At 41.8% G+C, this 26,587-nt stretch overlaps 1 protein-coding gene across 5 annotated transcripts in view; it reads left to right on the top strand.

The window, feature by feature from the left end:
• Nucleotides 1-9,091, top strand: part of BACH1 (BTB domain and CNC homolog 1) — a 44,293-nt gene extending 35,202 nt beyond the window's left edge. For 3 of the 5 annotated variants that reach the window (XM_060640359.2, XM_060640361.2, XM_060640360.2), the window contains one exon: nt 5,238-9,091. In XM_060640359.2, coding sequence (XP_060496342.2) covers nt 5,238-5,693 — 456 coding nt within the window. In that variant the 3' untranslated portion in view covers nt 5,694-9,091. The other 2 variants (XM_060640364.2, XM_060640363.3) reach the window with 2 other exon arrangements.
• The last annotated feature ends 17,496 nt before the right edge of the window (nt 9,092-26,587 follow it).

The raw sequence follows: 26,587 nt of genomic DNA, 5'->3' as shown, positions 1-26,587 counted from the left end.
GACCTAATTCTGTTGTTCCACTTACACACATGCTTGTTACTCCTCTTTTATTTGCATCCGTTTGTTTGTTTGGTATTCCTCTTTTAAAGGGGACTTTTCTTCCCTCCTGTTTGCCTCCCTCCCGCCATGCCATGCCTTCAGTAGCACTGTGGACTTAGGGATTGATTTTTTTCCTCATTTAATTTCTCACAACCACAATAGTCCTTAGCCTTTTTGATGTTGGTATTTTTTCAAAGTTGGCCAGAGAGAGGTCCCTCAGGCTAGCTGCTGAGTCCTTTTGACATGACCCCATTAGTGCTTCTGTGCTGCCTAGAATAATCTGTCACAGGCTCGCCCTGTACTTTGCTTGTCCCAAGATTTGGAATCATCTTTATCCAAAATTCCCTGGTTTCTTTTAGCATGCTTGCTGCTGGTGTTAACTCCTTCTGGGCTCTTTGAGGGCACAGAGTGGGAAATGTATGTGTGTTTGTGTAACTCACGAGTGCATTCAGTATATACATCACCTTGGATAAATAAAAGTAAAAAAGTATAATGGAACTCATGAGCCAGGTAGATATTTTCAATCAAACTTCAGCAGTATAGAGCTCTTGTCTTTGCTTCTATGTGTGTTTTTTATCTCTTTACAGGGAAAATCTTAGCTCTCAGTTATAGTAATATATTTACTATTTGCTTTGTGTGAATATATATTTGTAATGTAATGATTACTTCTATATAAGTATAAAGCAAACAGTAAATATGATATTAAAGTAATAGTAAATATAATTATATATGCTGATATAAAGCAAATAGTAAATATATTTATTATGGTTATAATAATTATGTTAAAATATGTAATCATATATATAATAGTTATAAAATTACAATGTCAGTACTAGTAACAAGAAACAGATTAAGTAAAATTTAAGATTTCTTTGCCTTTTTTTGTCCTTGAATATATTCCATAGTGGGGCGCCTGGGTGGCTCAGTCGGTTAAGCTCAGTTAAGTCCAACTTCGACTCGGGTCATGATCTCATGGTTTATGGGTTTGAGCCCCGCATCGGGCTCTGTGCTGACAGCTCAGAGCCTGGAGCCTGCTTTGGATTCTGTGTCTCCCTCTCTCTCTCTCTGCACCTCCCCCACTCACGCTCTGTTTCTCCCTCTCTCTCAAAAGGTAAATAAACATTAAAAAAGACTTAAGAAATATATATTCCAGAGTATTGAAGTTTAAAGTTTAAAAGTTATTTGAAGTGATTTTTTTTCTCTATGCTAGCAATTTAATATACAGTGAAATTAATGTTTATTTATTACTACGATTTACTCTTCACCTTTTTTTTGTAATTTCTGAATATACAAAACATTGATATGGCTCAAAAGTTAGAACTGTTTAGAGAAAGCTGTACTCCAGAAGCCTTGATCTCAGACTCTCCCTGTACCCTATTTGTAACTCTGCCCTATGGGTAACTCTTTTCATTAGTCTCTAATTTTTTTCTTGTGTTTCTTTTCTGAAAACAGGTAGTATTTTATGTTTATTCTTCTGATCCTTTCTGCTATGTAAACAAATTATGCGCTTTTCCGTATTTCACTCTTTTCACTTAAGAAGTGATTTACAGCAAATATTTTTCTTAGTTCAAAGAGGCTGTCATTCCTTTCACAGCTCTGTATATTCGGCCATGACTGCAGAGCAGTATCATACCAGGTTCTTATTGGTGGACATTTGGGACCTTGCAGTGGATAACTGTGCACATTGTTTTTTCTTGCTGAAGGAGGTGTCTCTTTAGGATGGGTCCCTGGAAGAGGGTAAATAGCTATGTCATTTTGTTAGATATTAATGAATTCTGCTCTGCTGGGGTCGTAGCATTTTGCCTTCCTGCCAGCTGTGTGGGTGTCTGCCCCCAGCCTCAGCAAGAAGTTTATTGTCTGCTTTGGGTTCTTCACAGGCTGATAGGGAGAATTGGTATCTCGGGGTGGCTTTTGCTTTTGTTTCTCTTATGAGTGAAATTGAGCATTTGTATTCATATTTTTAAGGGCCACTTGCATAGTTCCCTGACCTGTGTGTTCAGAGATTTTACATCATAAGGAACCACTGATCACCATTTTCTAGTAGTGAGTACTCTTTGACCTAAAACATTGTCACTGTCAGCTAGCCCTTTGGGTGCCAAATTCTTTCACTCGTTACCTTTATTGGGTGAGTTCTATTTAAAATATTTTTAAGTTCTTACATTTGAGTGAATGTTGTACACTAACTGTTGAAAGTGTGGATTTGGATGTAAACTTGTTGTCATAAAATGCAGAATGGTACTAGAACACCAATTTTATTTTTCTTATAAATCTGTGGTTAAAGCCACAGAACCTCAGACTTGTGCTTTATACAATTGCATTCCAAGAAAATGAAAATACATTGTAGAGATAGGTAGCTGGATGCTGGTAGTGAGTATGTTTAGGAGGTGTCTTTAATTAAAGATGTCACGAAGTGATTAAGTTGAATTACTTTTATTTAATGACCAGTTATTTTTTTAAATATTGATTTATTTATTTATTTATTTATTTATTTATTTATTTAGAGAGTGGGGGAGGGGCAGAGAGTGAGGGAGAGAGAGAGAATCCCAAGTAGGCTCCGTGCCGTCAGAGCAGAGCCCAACAACAGGGCCTAAACTCACGAACCGTGAGATCGTGACCTGAGCCGAAGACTCTTGATTGAGTCGGACACTTAACTGCCTGAGCCACCCAGCTGCCCCTTAATAATCAGTTATTAAACTGAATTCTACTGAAGTCAATTTGTGTTTTAAAATTAGAGTGGCCTGGAAAAATCAGCCGACTGCCTAGAAACTTACCTGTGTAGGAGTTAAAAGTGCAGAGGCACAGCTGGGGGCATTTAATTTATAGAACTAATCATGGTGGCATTGCAGGGTTGTACCTGTTGGTTTTAGTTGTTGTAAAGAAAGAAGCAAGACATCTTGTATGGGATGTACTTGAGGAGTATAGTTATGTCACCCTTTGTTTAGTGGGGTGGAAGTCGGGAGAATGTTTAAGATTATCGGTGTTTATTTTATTTTTTTTTATTTTTAAATTTTTTTTTTAATGTTTATTTTATTTTTGAGACAGGGAGAGACAGCATGAACGGGGGAGGGTCAGACAGAGAGGGAGACACAGAATCTAAAACAGGCTCCAGGCTCTGAGCTGTCAGCACAGAGCCTGACACGGGGCTTGAACTCACGGACCACGAGATCATGACCTGAGCCGAAGTCGGACGCTTAACCGACTGAGCCACCCAGGCGCCCCAAGATGATCGGTGTTTAAAGAGATAGAAGTTATAAAATATTTGTCATCTTCGTAGTATCTGTAGATTAAGTGGCAGTTCTCATTTCTGGAAAAAAGTTCAGATTTTCATTAATTTGCTTAACCACGTTTAATTTAAAAGACCAGTCAGCAGTTAAAATTTCGTCTGTCGCTATTTAGAACGGAAACTCATCCCAATTTTGATAGAGGAGTCTATGGCTGAGTATTGTTGTGACTGAGGGAAAATACTTATTTTCTTCTGGAAGCTTTGTTTACGTCCTCATTTGGATTGGCTTCTAGGAGGTCATAAAAAAAAGTGGGTGCCGATTCCAGTAAATGTGTTCCTTCTTGGATAGGTAGTAGTAAGCACAGGTCGTGTCCTCTAGGCACCTGCAGACTCATTTTATCAGAAGCCTACAACTGACAAACTTTCTGTTACCAAAAGTATATTTCTCTTCTGTTACCAAGAACATTGGTCTTGGTTTTACTTATTTATTCATTTGTATATAAAACTGTATATATTTTTGACCTATACCTGTATTTTCAAAACAGAACAGTTGTATAAAGATGTGAACAGATTGGAGAATATTTGATAAGGTAAAATTTACTATAGGACTCTGTATTCACCACACATTTTCTCAAAATAGTAGATGGCCTTGAGATATTTAAACACCTGACTCTCAGTAACTGGGTTCACATACAATTTTTTAAGAAAAGCTTTTACGTAAAACAGTAGCAGCACTTTTATATAAAGCAAATTTCCTTTTACCCTTTTAGCTGTTTTTGTTCCAGAAAAGAATCTATTTAAAGGATGGCCATTGTGCATTATCATTCTGAGACAACCTGTCTCAATGTTAGCTTGCAACCTCTTCTCCAGAGCCTGTCAGTGGGCAGAAAGCCAAGAGAGTTGTCATAAATTTCACGGGAGAAACCTGTGACCGTCTACCAACATTTATTTACTCTTTGTTTATAAATAGCTTGATTATTTGGTTTCCTAGCTCATCCTAGGTAAGCAGCACTGCAGCGGTAGAATAGGAAGGATAAGGTGGGACACTGGTGCAGAAAGCCGCAGCAGCAGCAAGTGACAGTGGACAGAAATGTAGGAACCAGGAAAAGTTTGAAAACATCCTGCGGCGGGCGTTCCTACAGGGATAAAAACTTTAAATAGTAATCATAACAGGAACAAAAATAATAAATAAGAGACACAAAATTCATCCCCAGGTTCTTCACACCTTAGTAACTCACTCCCTAGTAGCTTTCTAACTCTGGGCATATTAAGCTCTCAGTCCCATCTATAAAATGGGTGTAATACTACTTAAATCAACAGAGTCATGGTGTGAATGATGTGGTTGAGACTGCATATTTGAAAGCATTTAGCACAATATCTGGGACAAAGCAAATGCTCAGTAAATGTTGGTCATGGTTAGAATCCTGCAGGGAGCGGAGCTGCTGTACTTGTGCCCGGTGTACTCGTACTTTTTTTTGGTTGTTTTCCATCGCAAATGTATGGTCCACTTTCGTTTACAATCTGTAAATCCAAAAAGCTCTGAAAACATGGCAAGTTTGTCATAAACTGTTTTGACCGGGAAAAAAAAAAAAAAAAAAAACTGACGCCAGGCTGTTGTCAAGTCTTTCTTTCTCCTACTATGTGCGTTATTTGGTATTTTAATGTGTTTTATTTCGAAACGTGAAGATGTCTGACCGTGGGGTACTGCCCCAGGCCCTGCTGGAGGGAGTACATGTGCATCCGTATTGTCTTTGTAAAATCTGAAAAATTCTGAACCCCAAGATACATCAGAGTTTTGGATGAGGGATTATGGGCCTCTGGGTTATTTAAAAAAATTTTGAATTGAGTTGGAAGTAGAAATCCCTGGTGGTCTCATTTAATGAGAAGACCCAGGAGATACGAATGTTTGGTTACTTCAGAAATGTCGACTGAGCTACTAAACACAAGTCCTTGTATTCTCTTTCCCATCTCACAGCAAAATGAAAAGGAGAGCTTGCTGAAAGAAAGAGATCACATTTTGTCAACTCTGGGTGAGACGAAGCAGAACCTAACAGGACTTTGCCAGCAAGTCTGTAAAGAAGCAGCTCTAAGTCAAGAACAAATACAGATACTCGCCAAGTACTCTGCTTCAGATTGCCCACTTTCATTTTTAATTTCCGAAAAAGAAAAAAGTACTCCTGATGGCGAACTTGCGTTACCATCGATTTTGAGTTTACCTGAGGGGCCCCCCGCGGCACTACCTGCCGGGGAGCCAAGCCCTCGCCATCCCCATCCCGGCCCGAAGGGCGGGGGCTCTGCGGGCTGTGCCCCCGGCGAGTCCCGGCTTCCTGCCGCCCCTGAGCAGGCCGGGCCTTCGGAACCGTGCCGGCAGGGGGGCGGCATCTCGGACTTCTGCCAGCAGATGACTGATAAATGTACTACTGATGAGTAAACTCGCATTCACTTCCGGCACACCGTCTCGTTTTCCGCTGCAGTTTTGACGTCTTAAGAGCAAAATACAGCCTCTGACTCTTAACAGTATTGGTTATTGGCCCCCGCTAGCTCTGCTGTTAAGGGAATTCCTCTGAAGGCAACCCTGACTTTCCCCTGATTTCCACGAGATGCACAAATTACATGCCTCCCGGATCCTGAAAACTCACATGTGAAAATGTCGTAAGGCTTTAAAAACTCCGTTTGAAAGAACAATCACTATTGGTAGTAACGCTTCCCATATGCAAAGTGAATTGGACAGTGAAAACTGCAGCGTGTCAAGAGTTTAACAGCTTGAAGCGTCTGCAGAGAGTTCCTGCTAAGGAAGTGGCCTGCACAAGTTTCAGAACCTGACCTTTCGCACGACGGCGGTTTCAAAGAAAATGCCTCCCCGAGTGAGGCCGGTAGAGCCCCGCCGTGTGTTGAAGTGGGATGTCAGCCGTCTGAAGACTTGTGCAGAATTGCACGGTGAGGAAGACAGTGTCTCGCCCGAATCCCGGCGCTTTGCTCTTCTCCCACCGACGCCAGGGCTGGCGTGGCCTGCACCGCGACTCCTCAGCTACGTCGGGAATACGCAGGACACAGAGGCACGCGGTCGGCCGGGGCAGAGGCTTCTGCTCCTCCCTCCTCAGGGTCGACCTCAGAAACGCTGGCGGCATCAACAGTAGACAAGTGTCATTCTCCCCCCTTCCTTTCTTTCTCTGCAGTCTCTACCACATCTGGGTCCACCATGATCTTTCTGGTTCCTGACATTCTTTCCCTTCTGGAAGAAGTACGACTTGGGACACAGGCATGAGGGGGCACCCCGCAGCCCTGTCGTGGCCTCCCTGGACTCCCGCAGGGCTGCCCCAGACAGCAGGCGCTCTGCCTTCCCGCCCCGGGTCACGACCCCTGCAAGAAAAGCAGACCTCGTGGGGAAAGAAAACTGCTTACGTTTATCAGGAGCGGCAGTTCATTTTTCATCCTATTTCCGAAGTCCTGTGGTTTACTTGTAAACAGCATTATTGTAGAGGAAAATGTATCTACACACAGCCGTGCAGGTTTGTGAAACAGGACGAAGTTCAGTCTCGTTCCATTGTGGGTTTGGATCTGGAAACCAGACTTAGTCTCTTTCCCTTCCCCGGATCTGGTGTATAAGGGCACACGAATCACTTTGACTTGGGCATTTCGTGATCGGTCTTTGTGTTCATTCAGTCCCGTTTTAAAATAAAGCTTTTATAGTCCCAGCACTTACCCCCCCAACATTGTGCAGTGGCTCTCAGCCATTCTGGTGTTTGAGAGTCCAGTAAACCTACAGAGTATGAACCTTGTCAACAGTGTTTTAAAAAAATTGCATATATTCACATTGGTAGAACCTAGTTTTAAAGGGTGCGCAGGAGTAATTTGTCATGTTTGGGTTGGAAAAGTACTTAATTTTACCAAGATCAGATACCTGAGAGAGAGGCTTAGCAACTGCATCCCGAGTCTGGTGAAGGGCCTGTGTAGCTACCGTGGGACTCCAGCATCCACAGCAGCAAGTCTAGCAAGTAGACCTTAGTCGTGACAGCATATGGGGACCAGAGTTCATATTTCAGAGTAATTTATCAAATGTTACCCTTTCCGATGGGTGGGCGGGGGAGATATTGCTAGTATGTTTTCAGTGATTTGTACGTTATCTCTGTTATTGACTTAGTTGTAAGACAAAACTAGTTGGGCTTGTTTATTTTCTAGAAGCTTTTATAAGAGTACTTAAGGACTTGTCAGGGAGAATAATTCTATGATAGTGCATCCCATACTACAGAAGAACCGCGTGTGCATACCTATGTATATATATAGATAGATAGATAGATAGATAGATAGATAGATAGGTAGATAGATAATATCCCCATGTAGCTAGCTCTTTGATACTTGTAATTTAAAATTTTAACTCCAAAATATAATATAAAAACTTTTCTGGTTTACAAAATGTAAAATCTTATACAAAACCAATGGAATCCTTGATTTCCTACCTCAGTGTCCACTCAACTGTCATATCAGTTTGTGTATGTGCAAATGTCACATAACCTTTTGCTTTAACTGCTACTGTAAATAACTGCTTTGAAAGGTTACTTAATATTTTATGATACATCCTAGTTGTCTCAGAACTTAAATATGATTTTTAGGACACTTGGTTTAGATTTCTCTCTACATATAAATAGTTTAGCATTAAGGGTTTATTTTGATGATGTTCTGATTATTGGCCAAGTGTGATATTTTGGAAAATACAGCATTACTTTTAATAGCCAGCATGTAATACAAGTAACTACACTACCTCATACCTACATGATTTTCAAATTGTAATACAGAGGGACAGAGAGATAAAGGATTTTATCTTTGTTTTTCAGCCATAAGGTAGGGAAATTTTCTATATATTGCATAGCATTACACATTTATGCCTATTTTAACATTAACTTCTAAAGAAGTTTTTTTCTAAGAAAGTTTGTTATGTTTTGTTTTTTTTTTTTGGCTGCCGAAGACAAGTGACAGGATTATGTATATACAGTGTATATCTTTTCCTTCATGCAGAATTCTGGAAAGGTTTTTTTCAGTTTGTATATTGCATATTTACATGATCATTGTTCCTTATTTTATGAATTGGCCTTCTCAATGATTGGTGATTTTTAAAAAACTGTTATGTCTAACTCCATAAAATAATATTACCTTAAAATTGTTTTCGTTATTTGAATGCTACAACTATAGCAAATAATTTGTTGTTAAATTATTACATTCAAAACAAATATGGTTATAAATTAAACCTTGGTTCTCCATCTGTAAATTTTATAACCTAACGTAGCTTAATGCTTAACCAATTTTAAATAAGGAATTAAATATATTTGTTGCAGTAGACGATACAGGTTGCATGTGGACACTTTGCCACATTAACAACTTGGGGAAAAAAGTCAAACAAATAAATGGCAATGCTATATTGAATTCTCAGGTCAACTTTTTTCAGTTTTGAAACATCTATTTTGAATCTGTAAATATTTTAAGTGTTTTATTAGGCATGTAATAAACTATTCTTTGAAATCTATTGGGCAGATTGAAAATACAAAGCCATAATGGTAAAAGATGGCATACTGATGGTGAAATAAACAGAAATAATAACATCTATTGATTTTTTTTTGTATCTTTCATAACATAATTTTCTAATAATGCAATAAAACCACTAAATTTATATATCCTGATCCTGTTAAGATTATGTTTCATTAAAAGGCAACTTTCATAGTATTTAATTTACATTCTTTCTAATGTGCTTATCCAAATGTAGCAAAACCATAAATGTTAGATATTGGTGATAAATTGACAGATAAATAAAATTATTTAAAATTGCTTCTAATTGAATAGAGTTGTACACTCCATATCCGTTTTCTCACCTCTCATGTGAATTTACTAATTTTAGTCTTTTGATCAAAATCAGTATGACTTATGAGAAAATCTCTCCTATTTTATCATGCCTGAAGAAAAATATTCCCATCACTCAGATGGTTAAGGAGGCACAGATTTTAGCCTTGCTACTGTTTTACTTAATCTCAGTCTTTGGATAGAGGTATAGGGCTTTTTTTTTTCCTTTTTTTTTAAGTTTTTATTTTACGTTTTTATTTTTTTTTTTTTGAGAGACACAGAGTGCGAGCAGGGGAGGGGCAAAGCGAGGGGAGACAGAATCCGAAGCAGGCTCCAGGCTCTGAGCTGTCAGCATAGAGCCCCACGCAGGGCTTGAACTCACGAGCCTTGAGATCATGACCTGAGCCGAAGCCGGATGCTCAACCGATTGAGCCACGCAGGCGCCCCATGTAGGGCTTTTTTTAAAGGGGGGGTTACCATCGTTATTAGTTCTTATGTTTTAAAGACTTATCTACTGAGTCACGTCTACCAGATTCCATCCAACTTCCAACCAGACCTTGTAATCAAGCTTTGAGCAGCTGCTCAGAGCTACCGGCGATCCAGAGCATGGTCTGGACCATGTGAGAAAGAAACAGGTGGTAGGTGAAGTCCACACTGCCGATGGAGGCCGGGTTGTGGGACACAGCTTTATAGCTGCTTTGCCCAGGGAATTTTCTACAAGCGAACTCTGAAGTGAGGCAGACTTGGCAATTTTTAGGCCTGAGAAAGCTACCTCTGAGGGGTGGCTCCTTACTTACACGGACTTAAACTATCCAGCGCCAACTGTAGACAAGTGCACCTGAGGCTGGCCCCGCCACCATTTCCTCCCTGGGCCCCAATGCAGAATGGCATCTGGGGCAACGCATGTAGCGCCCGTGACGTTGGCCAGGCACTACTGGTGAAGAGCTGGAACCTGGCTAGCATTCTGTAGCGCATTGGGATCTAGCTGCCTTGAAAGAGCTGGCAAGCAACACGTACTACTCTTCCCAGGTATGCCTGCAAGCTCTGTGAAGAGTCCTTTCCCCTGGAAATGCCCAGTGGTGCCCGGAGGTTGCCCACTGGGCTGAGGGCCTGCTGCTGGTGTTAGGGCATCCACAGGCCTGCTGTGGGCAACTTCATTTAATTTATGCCACCTTGCTGCCGCTTTCTCGTGCTCCTTGTGGTCCACCAAAGGGGTCCTTCTTGGGGATGTTCCTGCCAGTTGAATTTAAGTTCACAAGTGGTAGATTCTAGAAAGTGGGCAGTGACGGACAGGCATTGCGGGGGAACTGATACAAGGATTCTCTCCATCTGCTGTGCTTATCTCAGATATCACTGAGTGTGGACTCCAGCCTTTGGGCATGCTGGGTACTGTGTCCTGGGAATAGAACTTTGAGATACTTGCTCCAATGGCTGGGGATTGGCTGGCTTTCAAAACAGGTGACGCAAATGCGGTGATGGTCTTGTGTGTCTCGTTATGAACTCTGAGTCATCAGAGTTAGACTCTTGGCATCGGGCCAGTACCACTTCTGAGTCCCTGAAGGAATGACACTGTCTGTGAGGAGTGACCCACACCTCTGCTGAGGTTTCGTGCCTTTTCCTTAAGGGCTCACTCAGCCTTTCCAAAGGCCCAACGAGGGCAGTTGGGATTCCACAGAAAGTCACATTCTGTGAATAAAGCACCATAAGGTCCACGACCCTCCGGATTCAAAATACTCACAGGCTGGTCTAAAACCCCTCACCCAGGCCACCTTCTCAACTGTGAACACTCACCTGGCCCAATATAAGCCTCCACACGCCATCAAAAATTCCCCGGCCTCCACTATACATCGTGGGTCCACAAGTTCCAGATCACACGTGTTTTACCACCCACATTCTATTCTGAGTTTGATTTCTCTGTCTCTCTAACATTGCTGCCCACAGGTTTCCAGAGGAGCATTTCAATATTCTTTTCCTGAATTAGGGACAATGAGAGCAATGAAATGAGGAATGGTGGATGGAAAACCAGAATAAAGCCTCAATTTGCCGATCAAGAATAGTTAGTTGAAGGAACAGCTTAGAGTGAGAGCCTAGCGGGATGTCCAGCAGGAGGTAAGTTTGCCACGTTTTGTTTCCTGCTATTAGCAGGAAGTAGCTGCCCCCACCCCCACAGCTCCTGGTTCCCGTGAGAGAGAGACTTTTCCCTGAGCAGCACTGGACGACCCACCTGTACCACCTCTGCTCATCAGTAGGAGGGTATGGGGGGCAGAGGGCAACCACTGCTGTTCTGAGATGGGCATATCCCAAGAGGAAGAATGACCAGGCTGAGCAGATGACAACCAGTTATTCTTCCCAAACTGGTCACCCAGCTAGGTCACCACCTCTCCAGGGATGGAATGAGTAAAAAGGTTAAGATCCATCTCCCAGAAGCAGAAGGTTAGAGGAAGGGGGGAGGGTGGGTAGGGCGGGGAAATCATGTAGAAGCAGTGAGTTTGGGGCCTTTGAAAGGTTTACAAGAGAAGCAGCAAGAAACCCAAACAGAGAAGCCATCCCCACTGAATATCACGGACCCTCCACCCATCGCCCCCTACCTTCCCTTCAGCGCCTGTGGGAACACAGGTTCAAGTTTACAAAGTGTGACCTTGTGCTTAACCACAAACATTTTTTTTTTCTTCCCCTCACCTCTATTTTCTACCTTGTCCTGGAAGTATAAATGAAAAGATAATGGAGAAGATTTTAAGAATTGAGCACAGCACATTTCTTTCTCCTTTGAACACAGCCATCTTTTCAGCAGACATTGTCTTCCCCCTCCCCTCTGGGCTCATACTTCATCACTTGTCTAGAAAGCCAGCTGTTTTCCTAAACAGCCAATTTCCTTCTTTCAGGAGACTGCATCTAAAGAACTTTCTAGCTACCATCTTGATATGCAGGTGTCTGATGTGATATTAATCTCGTGCAAGGAGATCCCATTAATACTCAGAGTACTTATATTAAATATAGAAGTATCTATCCACTATACTGTAATCTTTCTAAAGCAATACTTCTTTGCACACTTTAGAAACTTGCTGTCTTTTTGCTTTGCACTGTAAATCTCAAATAGCTGTCCTTTGTAAAATAACTATACTTACGTTTGCTTGCTTTTGGTTGCATATAATTGATAACCTTCAGGGAATAGAACCACTACCGGTACCTTTGAAATCATTTTTTTTTTCTGAAGAAAATATTTTTAAACGCCCTGTTTTGGCCTTCTTCGAGCTTCTTCTCTGGTTTCTAGAAGACCCCACCTACTCTGCTTGGCATCTGGCATTTGAGGGGTCTGTTGTGGAAAATCCAATCTGCCATAAAGTCTTCCATACTGTTCCTAGAACTCTGGGTATCTGCTCAAACAGCTGTCTTTCAGCTGAACAGATAAATGAATTAGCATCTGGACAGGGAGCTTAATGTGGAATCAAGGATGGGGTTTGGAATTTATAAGAATGAGGAGTGGAGCACATATAAATTAAGGAGATCCAGTTGCTAAGATAAGGTAGGAGAATTTGGCTAGGATAAGCACTTAATAGACTGGCCTTGTGTTCGGACAGCTGCAAACATACTTTAAATAGGGTGAAGACGAAGTATGCACTTAAAGACTAAAGGAATTGCACAAATGTAGGCAATGACTCAGGGCACAAATCCAGGTCCTTTCAGAAAGTGCTGTGGGGGCAAACAGAAAGAGCATGGGCCTGGAGTTCAGACAGAAGACAGACCTAGTTTTGAAGGCTGGTTTTGACGCGTAAACACTGTAGAGCCATAGGAATTTAATTTCTCCTAGACACAGTTTCTTATCTGTACATCGTCCATATTGGGTCTTCTGGCCCTTGAGATCAAAGTAAGATTGACTCAAATGTCCATTCACCCTCTGTGAAAATCCAGATCGATTCTTCAACATGTATTTCTTAAATACTGTCCTTCAACTGGTGAGGGAGTTGGATTTCTGGAGTGTCAGTGAGGTTCTCGTGGTAGGACTGGCTTAGAGTCGGTCTCATGGTTACCCTCTCTGAGGTGCCTGCTTCCATCAGATTAGTTCAGTTGATCCGTTATTGTGTGCTGGGTTTTACACATTGTCAATGGAGCCATTAAACTCAATGACTTCCTTTAGTTCCACCAAAATAAATAGTTAATTAATATACCTACAGCTCTAGACTTTTATGAGTAGAGTCGGCTTTAATTAAATATTGTATTTATATAACAGCAATGCAGGTGGCTGCAAAGAAAACACTATTAGCCCTGTCTTAAGATCCTCCCCCCACCCCCCACAGTGGGGAATTTTCACAGGCTGTCCAAACTCGTGCTGTGTCTCAGCCTCATGCCATACCGCTGGCTCCTTCTTCTCTTCCCTTCTACTCCTTGATTGCCCGAGGGACCCACATTCTTCTCTCTGGAACACGTGGAACAGTTCATTTCTGCCCAGTCTCAGCCTCTGAGGATGGCTTTTGACTATCTTCACTTGCAAACCCACACAAGGGCTCCACAGAACAGAGGGCGTTCATGGAGCAGGACCTGGTCTGTCTAGACAGCAACTCATCCATTCATTCAGCAAAAACCTAGTAAGCCCCAGGAGGAACCACCAAACACTGTTCTGGGTTCCAGGCATCCGTTAGAGAAAGAGGGGGACAAAAAATCTATGCCTTCGCTGAATTTATGTTCTAGTTAGGGTAAGTGGACAATTAACAAAACTATAAAGCATATAGTATGTTAGATGGTGAAAAGAGACCTGAGAAAAATGGCATGGAAGGACAAGGGTGGCAGTTTTAACTAGAATGGCAATGGTAAGCCATCTGAGAAAATGACATTTGACAAAAGAGCTGGAGGAGGTGCAGTGAGTTGCAAATTATTCCTGGCTTACATTGTAAGCAGAAATGGAGAAAATGTCCATCTTGTATAGTTGTAGGATCAAATGAAACAATGTTTGGAAAAGTTCCTATCAGAAGACCGGTTATTAATTAGTACATAGCTAGCATCAAGTAAATTTTAGCCATCTTATTCTATAGAATGGTGCCATTCAATTCAGTACCTTCTAGCTACAAGAGGCTATTTTAACTTATATTACTTAAAATAATATTAAAAATTCAACTTCTCAGTCTCACTAGCCCTAGTTCAAGTTCTCCGTAGCCATATGTGGCTAGTGGCTGCCATTTTGCACAGTGCAGACATAGAACGTCTCCATCATTGTAGAAAATTCTACCGGATAGTGCTAAATAGAATGTCTAACACTGATAAATCAAGAAAAATATCAAGCCTCTAAGTTGAGGACAACAGGAGACAAATGCTCCCACATACTAGAGAAATGACAGCATGGACACTTCCATGCAGGGCATACCGAAGGTTGCCAAACTTGCCCTTCAACCAGACCACCTTTGGTTTCCAGCTTAGATAAGAGAAAGTTTATGATTCATTGAGAGATTAGATTCTTCCAAGTGACTTCATGAAAGTAGAAAGTGCTGTGGGGAGCAGAGGCGGGGGACTTCTCCTCCTAAAGTCCAGAGAAGGGACGCCAAGGGCACCTTGCACAGAGATGGAGTTGTCTGCTGGAAGCGGAAGCTGACCTCTCACTCTTGGCTGGGTGTGGCTGAGCTGCAGAAACTTCTATGTCCCCCCTCTGCTGCTCAGAGAGGCGAGTTAAGAAAAGGTTCTTGGGTGAATCTGATGTGCATTCTTAGGAATTTGCAAGAGGGTGTGTGTGTGTGAAGGGAGATGCACCTGCTTCTCAATGCCGAAGTCTAGTGGTGGGAAGGCTGGGGAGAGACAGCCACACGGCAAGAGCCTGTGCCCTGTTCCTTTTGGCCACCACACAGGGGCCCACCATGGTGCCGGGTGTGTGTCATAGCAGGTGGGTAGGCTAAAGCCATATGCGGACCTGCCTTTATGACAAGGGACAAAGTCTGTGTGTGTGGTGAAGAGCAATGTCTGGGCGGAGCTTGTGAGATGTCAGTTGGAAGGAGCCTCACCCACGTCCCGGTGGTGGGTGAGGAGCCCAGAGATAGGTCCCCGGTTGGTTATCTGCCTTGACGAAAGGTCAACAGCAAAGCAAGAACTCTAAATGGGAGCAGATGACGAGGGGAAATGCAGAGCCTGGCCGCGAAGGGGGAAGCCGTGTGCCATCCACCCAGGGCCCATCCCAGCGCCGGAGACTAAGCAGGTGAGGCCAGTTCACGAAACAGGAGGAGCCGGGCTGCAGGCCACAGGCTGCTCGCCTTTTTCACAAGCGTCAGGTGCTCCTGGGCTCCCGACAGTTGCTGCAATGCAGGGCCCAGGACCTGAAACCGCGAGGTTTCAAGAGGCCTGACTGCTGGGTGTTTGTGCGAAACTACCTGAGTTTCAAAAGCAAAATACGCTTCACACAGATCCTGTTCTGGGCTTGTGAATACCTGAAAATAAAACCATTCTTAGAGTCAGAAAAGATGGTAAAGTTTTGGGATTTGCCCAGGCTACCACCGGCGGGTAGGGAAGAGACATGGACAGAGGATCAGAAGTGGTGAAAGGAAAACCAGACCATTACTGGATCACATCTCCTGACTTTGGCCCATTGAACACAACAGCCGCATCTGTAACTACCAGGCTTAGTTTTCTCTCAGGCTCCAGGATATCCCGCGGCACTGAGGCCCTTGCTAGGAAAACATGGACATTTTCTTCTCTTTTTCCTATTTCAGGTCTTGTCGTCTGAGCTTTCTGTCCGTCTTTCAGGAAACTGACTTCTAAAATTCACTTTACTGGGGCGCCTGGGTGGCTCGGTCAGTTAAGCATCCAACTTCGGTTCAGGTCATTATCTCATGGCTCGTGAGTTCGAGCCCCATGTCGGGCTCTGTGCTGACAGCTCGGAGCCTGGAGCCTACTTTGCATTCTGTGTCTCCCTCTCTTTCTGGCCCTCCCCAGCTCATGCTCGCTTGCACTCTCTCTCTCAAAAATAAATAAATATTAGAAAAGTAATAAAAATACAATTCACTTTACAATGAAGTGCCTTTCTGTGCTCTTCTTGTGGGTCCCCACCATCGAGCAGGGCATCTGGGGATATCCTAGGTATGGCCACAGATTCTTCTGGCACTCCTCCCATTATAAGGTGGGATCTGGGTCTCCTCTCTTTGTGGAGACTTGTGACTATGTTGACCAATAGATGACCAATAGATACAACACCATGGAAGGGATTCTTTGCGACTTTTGGGCCTAGGCCACAAAAGGCCATGCGGTTCGCACTTAAAGAAGAAAAAGCAAATTTCCAGAACACTTGCTCTTGGAGCCGTCAGTCATCGTTAAGAAGCCCCACAACTCGGAGGCCATCAGGCTGTAAGAAAGCCCAAGTCACAGAGAAAGGCCATGTGTAGGCACTCCCATTAACAGTACCAGCTGAGCCCAGCCCTCCAGTCATTTCAGGCTCAGTGCCAGATTATATGACTAAAGAAGACTTCACATCATTTAAGCCATGCCCAGCTGGTTGAGTCTGTCCAGCTGAGGCCTCAGATATTGTAGAACAGAGATAAACCATCCATGTCCCCGATTCACGGAATCCATGAGTATGAAGAAAAATTATAGTTATGCCACTAAATTTTGGGGGTGGTTTATTACATAGCAATAGACAACCAGGACACTAGAGCATGTGGACTCCAGACTCCAAATGCCTTCTTCTCTCCATGTGCACGTCTAACAATCACTGCAAACTTCACATACCCCCAAGAGACTTGGGAGTACTCTTTCCTGACCCTAACCCTGTTCTCCTTCTGGCCGTTTCCATCTCAGCAAATTACAGCATCGCTCCAGGCAAAATCCTTGGAGTCATCTCTCATTTCTCCCTTAACTTTTTTTTTATACCCAATCCACCAGCAACGCCTGTTGGTTTGACCACAAAACACAGCTTTAATTTAACAGAGAGGCAAAACAGAGCTTCAATCCCACTGAGTGGTCTCCTTGCCTGACGCCAACACCTCATCTGAGCCATTTCCATCTCTCCACTGAGCCGCTAAGATGCCTTCATACTGTTCTCCTGGTTTTCCTCTTGGCCCTTTGAATTCCATTCTACACAAAGGAAAGGGAGTGACTTTTAGGACACGGGAACAGGTCATGTCTCTCTTCTGCTCAAACCACTTCAGTGGCTTCCCTTCTGTAAAAAAATAAAAAGCCACAAACTCCTCTCTGTGGTTCTCCGTCATTTCCTAGCCCACCAATTACATTTCTCATCACTCCTCTCCTCTGTTATTCTCTTCCAGTCAGACCCCTTCCCTGTCCCTTTGATGTGCCAAAGTTTTCCTTTGTCCCCTGTGCAGCACTTGAAAAGGAGTTGACCAAGAGCTGGTTTCAGAATCCTCAGGTGACCCCCCCAACTCCCACCAGCAAAGCTGGTTGAAAAGGCTGAGAGGAGCTTTTTAAGGAAGATAGAGAATCACTTTAGAAAAAAGCGGTTATGGTATTAAGACTCAAATCTTAAGCTTAGGGAGGGCGCTCTGAGAAGCTCCTTAGAGAAGCCTTGACGTGAATCACCTAGAGTTTGGGGGACACAAGGGACTGCTGCCTAGCTCCTGAAAATAAAAACCCAAAACAAGACGAAGGGTGGATGGAACACCTATGGTAGCAGAATAGAGAGTCGCATTTGAGAAGAAGAGGAATTAGGAGTGGTGTAGGAGTCCAACCACTCAGCGTGGAATCCAAAGGGATCCTATACAAGAGGCCTTCTGCCAGGCAGTGAGGCAGCTTTGGGAAGAGGAAACTGAGATTTGCTGTCCTGTACAGAGGATGAGGAGGAATCGCAAGTAGCCAAGCAGTGGCCATTTCAGTGATGAGGCAGGAAGCTGAGAAAGAGGCTTGGGGAAGAGCGTTCTACGCCGAGGCGATTGCAGGTGCAAAAGCTGAGGGACAAGAGAGGGCCCCACGTATCCGTATAGCTGAAAGGTGGTTAGCATGATTGAATGCGAGGTGTATGCGGACAGGTGACGACAGCTCCAGGTTGGCGGAGTGGTATGAGATAAGCCGGGAGAAGTGACGAGAGAGTCCAGATTTTCTTAGGTATATTGTGAAGTTTGGGATACACCTTAAAGACGGTGGGAAATTTTGAAAGTCGTGACATGACCAGTCTTGTGTTTTAGGAAGTTTGCTTTGGCTATGGTGAGGAGAATGGCTTGTGGCGTGAAAGAGTGGTGTTGGGGAGGTCAGTTAATAGACTGTGGTGACTGTCGGACAAGAGACCAGCCTGGGTGGCAGTGCTAGGAGGAAAGTAAAAGAGTGGCTAGGTTCACGAAGCATTTAGGAAAGAGGTGACTGATTTCAGGTAAGGAGACGGACTGGTAAAAAAGAAGAATCATGGACAACAATGACCAGATTTCTTTCTTGAATAGTGGTGTAGGAGATGTTGGGATTCAGTGAGGTAGGGAACACAAGAGCAAAGCAGGTTTGAGTATGAGATGCAGCTTTCAATGGTGAGTGTAGTGTATACATCACATGAAGGACGAAGCGTGCCTGTGTGTGGAGATGTCCGTTGGGTAGTCGCTATATAAGACTGGGCTCAGGAGGAAGATTTGTGTCAAAGCTTCCCGCTGATGCCATTTAACATAGGGTCCACTTTTTTTTAAGCTTTGTTTTTTACAGTATTTATTTATTTATTTATTTATTTATTTATTTGGAGAGTGGGGAAGGGGCAGAAAAAGAAGGTGAGAGAGATCCCAAGAAGACTCTGCACTGTCAGTGCAGAGCCCAACACGGGGCTCGAACTCAACGAACAGTGAGATCGTGACCTGAGCCGAAATCAAGAGTCAGATGTGTAGCCGACCAAGCCACCCAGGGGCCCCAACCTATGGTCCATTTTTGAGGTCATGCGTGTGCAGTGTGTACAGGGAGCAGAGCAGATAGTCGAGGGCAGACCCCCAAGGGAATATTGATGGTTAGGAAAGAAGAACTCACAAAGGAGATTAGAAGGAGCACCAGAGGAGAGGGAAAATCAGAAGACAAGAAAAATATGGAAGAGGGGTATTAGGAAGGACTGGACATTTCACTGGTCATGAGTTGTTCAGGGTGAGCTTGACCATGGCCAAATCTAGGGGGAGGAAGGGACTTGATAAGTGGGAGGCAGAAAAGCAAAAACAGTGTGTGTAGGGAACACTTGCTCTGCTATCACCAACAAATGTGTGAAAAGATCTTCAAACACAACTAATTAACAGAAGAAGCTGAAATGAAACTAGAGTTTGGCAGTCAAGGATTTAAAAGATTATCAGAAATCAGTGGCAACAAGTATGTGAAGAATGAACACTATCAGTTGAGAGGTGATTTGACAACATGTAAAGATTTATTCACAAGATTGTTCAAGATCTTATGATCTAGTTGGAGAAATATGGCTGAACCTGAATTTGATGGTGGTGTTATGATAGAAAGGCATCTTGTAGGTAGGAGACTCTCTATATATTATAATAGGTTTGTTTTTCTTAATTTATTATTTTTATGGTAAAATATGAATAACACAAAGTTTTGAATATTAATTATTTTCAGATGTACAATTCAGTGGCATTAAGTGCATTTAAAATGTTGTGCAACCATCACTGCTCCCCATTTCCAGAACTTTTTCTTCATCCCAACTGAAACTTTCCGCCCAATAAATAATAACTCACAATTCTCCACTCATCCCAGCCACCATAACCACCATTAGACTTTCTGTTTCTGTGATTTGACCACTCCAGGAATCTCATAGAAGTGGTACATTACAATATTTGTCTTTTTGTGTATCGTTCATTTCACGGAGCATGATGTTTTTATAGTTCATCCGTGTGGTAGCATGTCTCACAACTCCGTTCCTTTTTAAGGCTGAGTAATATTCCATTGTATCTGTATACTACCTTGTGTTTACCCATTCATCTGTTTCAAGACCGTTCGTTTGTTTGTTTTTAGTGCCGCTGAGACACAATGTTACATTAGTTTCAGGCGTACAACTTAGGGATTTGACAAGGTTGTACCTTATGTTGTGTTCACCACAAGTATACCTACCGTCTGTGCCTTTACATGGCTATTCCAGTATCATTGACTGTATTCTCAATGCCGTTTTAAAATAATGGCGGTTCTAGTATTCATTACTTGAAAAAGCACAGAATGCTGTATTGACCATTACAAGTAAAAAGAACAAACCTAAACATCCGTGTGTCTTTACTAGAAATTATAAATAAAATAAAAATCAATTTGGTTTTAGGTGGGGAAATGTGGGATGCAGATGAATTAAATGAATATATGTTAAATATATAATATAAATACATATTTTATAATATAATATATATTAAATATAATGAATATATAAGGTGAGTTATTGTGTTCAAATAAGGAGAAAAAGTTATGCATGTTTCTCCGTTGACTTTTTTTTTTTTTTTTAACGTTTATTTATTTTTAAGACAGAGAGAGACAGAGCACGAACGAGGGAGGGTCAGAGCGAGAGGGAAACACAGGATCCGAAACAGGCTCCAGGCTCTGCGCGGTCAGCACAGAGCCCGATGCGGGGCTCGAACTCACAAACAGTGAGATCATGACCTGAGCCGAAGTCGGCCGCCCAACCGACTGAGCCACCCAGGCGCCCCTCTCCTTGACTTTTGTATTGCTATGTATTGTTACCTACCGACACCTGCATACTTTCAGGAGAGGGATTAATGTCTACTTTTAGGCACCACAACTGATGAAAGCTTAGAGAAATCTCTGTGGAAGACTGTTATACTGATGGGCTTCCCCGTCTCCATGGAAACACCTCCTCGGTTGAAATCATGACCTTGGAGGGAAGAAGATGGCTGAATGATTCCAGGCAATGACTATGATGTACATAGGATTGGATTTTCCATTTTTCGGGACTGAGGGTGCGTGGTTTTGGGGTGTGTTTTTGGTGTGTGGTTTTGGGGAGTTGATGGTATATCTCCTAATTGATCATCTCAGGAGAAAGAACTGAAAAATGAACTATTTGGCCTGGTGTAGTAATTAGCTGAACTTTCTAGAAGCTTCCCTATGTAGGAGTGAAGTAAGTTGAATATTTGTGAGTCCCAGTCACGGAAGAACCTGTTATTGTGGAAAAACTGGGTGGTGTGTGCATAGACCATGACTGCCTTTTGAAATAAGAGTCTGAATCTAGTTTTTTGTCTGGAGCTCCATGTAGAAATTTCAAAGACACTAGAGTCCTTTCTTTTGGAGAGTAACCTGTTTAAAGCATAGCCTGTTAAAAAACATAGTAATTTCTTTTATGAGGAAGCTGTGTCCTCTATTAGGAGGCTTTATGAAAGAGGTTGCATTGCAGTCATACCGAAGTAGACTTCAGTAAAGTCTAAGGTAGACTTTAGAAATAGGAAAAGTGAATACTAACTAGTTATAGTAACTTAGAACTTTTTTTTTTTTTTTTTTTTGCTTGGAAGACAGAGAAAATTTGAAGCCCACTCTGACTACATAGAACTTTATCGAACAATGTGGGTTTTGTTTTTTTGTTTGCTTTTTTATTTGAGAGAGAGAGAGAGAGAGAGAGAGAGAGAGAGAGAGAGAGAGATTCTTAAGCAGGTTCTACACTCAGCATGAAGCCGCAAAGGTCACCCTGGGATCATGACCTGAGCTGAAATCAAGCATCAGACACTCAGCCAACTGAGCCACCCGGGTGCCCCTATAGCAGTGTGTTTTTAACATAATTTCTGTTAAATAATTTATTTTGTAATTCCTCTTTAGCTTTTATGTGAATTTATCTTATATAATTGTTCAACAAAATAGCTAGATATAAGTGGTGAAATGAGCAGTTCTTCTATTTATCAGCAATAATTAGCTAGACAATATCCAGATAAAAAGTTTCCCATATATAATAATAAAAACAAAACAGCCATTTCTAGCAATAATTCTAGTGAGGAATTGCTGAAACTTACTTAAAATAAATTGGAAAGCTCTTTTTGAGAGATGTGATGGAAAACTGAAATAAATGGAGAGTTATATCACATTTCCGAGTGGGGAGGGGATGTATTAATCAGCCGGGGCTTCCATAAGAAAACACCACAGACTGGGTGGCTTAAACAACAGAAATTTATTTTCTTGAAGTTCTGAAGGCTGGAGGCCATGTTACAGGGTTGGCTTCCGGGGAAACCTCTCTGCTTGGCTTATAGTCAGCTACTTTCTAGCTGTCCCCTCACATGGACTTTCCTGTATGCTCGCAGAGAGAGATTTCTCCTGTGTTCTTTTTTTTCTTTTTCTTAGATGATGCCGATTGCAGCCCTATGGGATTAGAGCCCCCCCCTCTTAGGACCTCATTTAACCTTAATCACCTCCCTTAAGGCCCAGTGTCCAAATACAGTCCCATTGGAAGTTAGAGTTTCAACATATGAATTTTGAGGGGACACGATTCAGTCCAGGCAAAGGAAGAATGTGAAGATGGTGGCCAAATATAGGAATTTGCAATTAAAATACTAATAAGATTTTTGGGTGTTTGGCAAGGTCAGAGAACTTCAGAAAAATTAGTCTTTCCTTCAACTGGAAGGCTAAATACTTTAACATAGTACAGGATATTCTGAATTAAAAAAATAAGGATAGGGTGAGGTTGGGAAGATTATTCACACCATGTATTGAAAAATGTCATAAAGTTTCATGAATTAAAACTGTAGAGATGGTGGGACGCCCGGGTGGCTCAGTTGGTTAAGCGTCTGACTATTGGTGTCAGCTCAGGTCATGATCCTCTGGTTCGTGAATTCAAGCCCCACACATCAGGCTCCATGCTGACAGTGTGGAGCCTGCTTGGGATTCTCTCTCTCCCTCTGTCTCTGCCCCTCCCCAGCTCACTCTCTCTGTGTCTCTCTTAAAAATAAATAAATAAATAAATAAATAAACTTTAAAAAACCTTAAAAAAACCTGTAGAGATGGGCTGAGGTTAGAATCTCAATGGAACAGAATAGCCATCCTTGAATATTCTATTTTAAATTTATTTATTTATTTATTTATTTATTTATTTATTTATTTTAATATGAAATTTATTGTAAATTGGTTTCCATACAACACCCAGTGCTCATCCCAACAGGTACCCTCCTCAATGCCCATCACCCACCCTCCCCTCCCTCCCACCCCCCATCAACCCTCAGTTTATTCTCAGTTTTTAAAAGTCTCTTGTGGTTTGGCTCCCTCCCTCTCTAACTTTTTTTTTTCCTTCCCCTCCCCCATGGTCTTCTGTTAAGTTTCTCAGGATCCACGTAAGAGTGAAATCATATGGTACCTGTCTTTCTCTGTATGACTTATTTCACTTAGCACAACACTCTCCAGTTCCATCCACGTTGCTACAAAAGACCAGATTTCATTCTTTCTCATTGCCAAGTAGTATTCCATTGTGTATATAAACCACAATTTCTTTATCCAATCAGTTGATGGACATTTAGGCTCTTTCCATAATTTGGCTATTGTTGAAAGAGCTGCTATGAACATTGGGGTACAAGTGCCCCTATGCATCAGCACTCCTGTAGCCCTTGGGTAGATTCCTAGCAATGCTATTGCTGGGTCATAGGGTAGATCTAGTTTTAATTTTTTGAGGAATCTCCACACTGTTTTCCAGAGTGGCTGCACCAGTTTGCATTCTCACCAACAGTGCAAGAGGGTTCCCGTTTCTCCACATCCTCACCAACATCTATAGTCTCCTGATTTGTTCATTTTAGGCACTATGATTAAATATATATTTAAGTATATTTATATATTATATTATATATATTGCACATTAATGATATGTAATTATGTTTGTAATATTTATAATACAATATAATACATAAAATATATATTACATATATTTATAAATATATATAAACATATACATTATACACATGAATTATATATTTCACTGTTTACATAGTATAAAATATATATGTAATTCTTCAGGGAAGAAGAATTTCACATTTTGTGAATATATGTGTGTCATAAATGGTGCTATAAACTGAGGAAAAATTCATTACTTCACATTATAATCAAAAACAAATTCCAGATATATTGTACTTAAATAATAAATCAAATCACGGAAAGATAAACTGTAAGTGAATCTTTATCAAACCTTTGGCCAGGCCAGTACTTTGTAAACTGAGAAGTAATGGAGGTAAAAGATTATGGAAGATACATTTTAGCAGATAAAAGTAAAAACTTCTGTATATTTAAGAATGAGAAATAAAAAATAATAAAAAGTGCTTGCTGCCTTGTATGAAAGATGTCATGGGTGCGTATGAGGAAACATCTTGATTCATAGTCCGGGCACTCCCTTTTCATGCACTGGATGCTGTGTGATTACTTACTGTCTTTCTGAATTATGTAAAATACATGTGAATCCAAATGTATGTGTGTGTATGTGTGTGTGCGCATATATGTATAGAGGTGTCTGCGTGAGTACGTAGTGTGAATGATTTGCTTTTGAAAGTCTGAATCACATATATTATTTTCTCCTGCAAAACTTTTTTTTTTAATTTTTTTTTAACGTTTATTTATTTTTGAGACAGAGAGAGACAGAGCTTGAACGGGGGAGGGTCAGAGAGAGGGAGACAACAGAATCTGAAACAGGCTCCAGGCTCTGAGCTGTCAGCACAGAGCCCGACGCGGGGCTCGAACTCACGGACCGCGAGATCATGACCTGAGCTGAAGTCGGACGCTTAACCGACTGAACCACCCAGGTGCCCCTAAAACTTTTTTTTTAAAGTAGGGTTCACACCTAGCATGGAACCCGATGTGGGGCTTGAACTCACGACCCTGAGATCAAGACCTGGGCTCAGATCCAGAGTCAGATGCTTAACCGACTGAGCCACCCGGGCGCCCCTTTCCTACAAAACTGTTTTGAGGACCACCATGTCTAACCTAAATTGCAGAGTGTCAGGCTAGGAAGATCAGGACCTGGAGGGGCGGGGGTGAGGAGGTGTGCGTGAGCCGAGTACCGGAAGTCTAGATCCATTTTCTCCTATGACATCTGTTGTTGCTAGAATTCCTCTCCTTCTCATCTTCTCACTTCCACTGCCTCCACTAGCCTTTTGATCTTTGCCCTCTCCCTTTGGCTCTTTTCTTACCTTTTCTGCTGGCGTCACTGCTCCCGGGAGATGAGCTGATGCTCTATCCCGGACCCAGGGGTGGGGAGGGAAGACGCACCACTGTGGCCATGCCACCTTTTCTGTCCTTTTTCCCCACAAATGGAGGCAGGAAAGGAGCTTCACTAGTACAAGTGAAAACTAACTTGGCAGCAAGATTTATAACAGTCTCCCAAGTAAAAGCTAAAGGGCTAATATCCTTCCTATGTAAACATTTGACAAAACTCAATAAAAAGAACACCGAACTTTGAAAAATGAACAAACAATAAACACGAACAGGCAGTGTACAAAAGAAAACAGGGGTACCCAGCAAGCATAAGTTCAAGGACTCTGGGGCCAGGCAGCATGGGTTAAAAATCTGCCTCCTCATCTTGTTACCTATGTATCTTTGGGCAAGTTAATCTTTCTGTATCTCAGTTTCCTCATCTGTAAAGTGGGGATGATGATGATGGTAATAAAAAAAATAATAACAATATTAATAATAGCATCTACCTCACACGATTGTTTTAGGTACCAAATGATTTTATGAGTGTAAAGCTTTTAGACCGTCCCTGGCATATATCCTATTTATGTGATATAGAGGATGAAGATTATTGTTATCTCATTTGAAATGTAAAAAATGCTAAGTAGAAAAACAATAGATTGAAATTTTCTGTTAAATTAGAAAACATGGAAACAGTGAGGGGTGGTAAAATTGACACTCTCACACAGAGGGTGGGATTTAAACTATTAACATATATATTAAAATATATATTTGTATGTACGAACATATATGAAACACACAATGAAATAATACGCAGCTATAAAAAAGATGAGATATTGCCATTTGTAACAACATTGGACCTAGAGGGTGTTAGGTTAAGTGAAACAAGCCGCACTGAAAAAGACAAATACCATATAATTTCACTCGTGTGCAGAATCTAAAAAACAAAATAATTGAATAAACGAACAAGCAGGTCAGACCTATAAATACAGAGAACAATCTGATGTCTGGTGATTGCCAGAGGGAGGTGGGGCGTAGAAGGGTGGGAAAATTCGGTGAAGGGCCAAAGGAGTTACAGGCTTCCAGTTATGGGATGAATAAATCACAGGAACGAAAGGTACAGCACAAGGAACATAGCCAGTGACATTGTACTAGCATTGTATGGTGACAGATGGTAGCTACACTTGTGAGGACACAGCATAATGTACAGAGAAGTCTCATCACTATGTTGTCCACCTGAAACTAATGCAACATTGTGTGTTAACCATACGCCAATAAAAAAAATTAAATAAAAATAAATAAAGTTTTCATGCTTTGGGAGAGCGATTTGTTATTTAAAACTTTGACCCGGTAATCGTACTCCTAGGAATCCATTTCGAGGAACAATCCTAAAACTTAATTTATGTACCAAGACATTCACTGTAACGTTATTTATCCCAGTAAATAGTCGTGAATCAACCTTTAGAAATGGAA

The sequence above is a fragment of the Panthera onca genome, chromosome C2 (assembly GCF_046562875.1).
Source record: "Panthera onca isolate mPanOnc1 chromosome C2, mPanOnc1 haplotype 2, whole genome shotgun sequence".
NCBI classification, from domain to species: Eukaryota; Metazoa; Chordata; class Mammalia; order Carnivora; family Felidae; genus Panthera; species Panthera onca.
The sequence above is the reverse complement of the archived record's forward strand: the minus strand, read 5'-3'. Positions and strand labels throughout refer to the sequence as shown.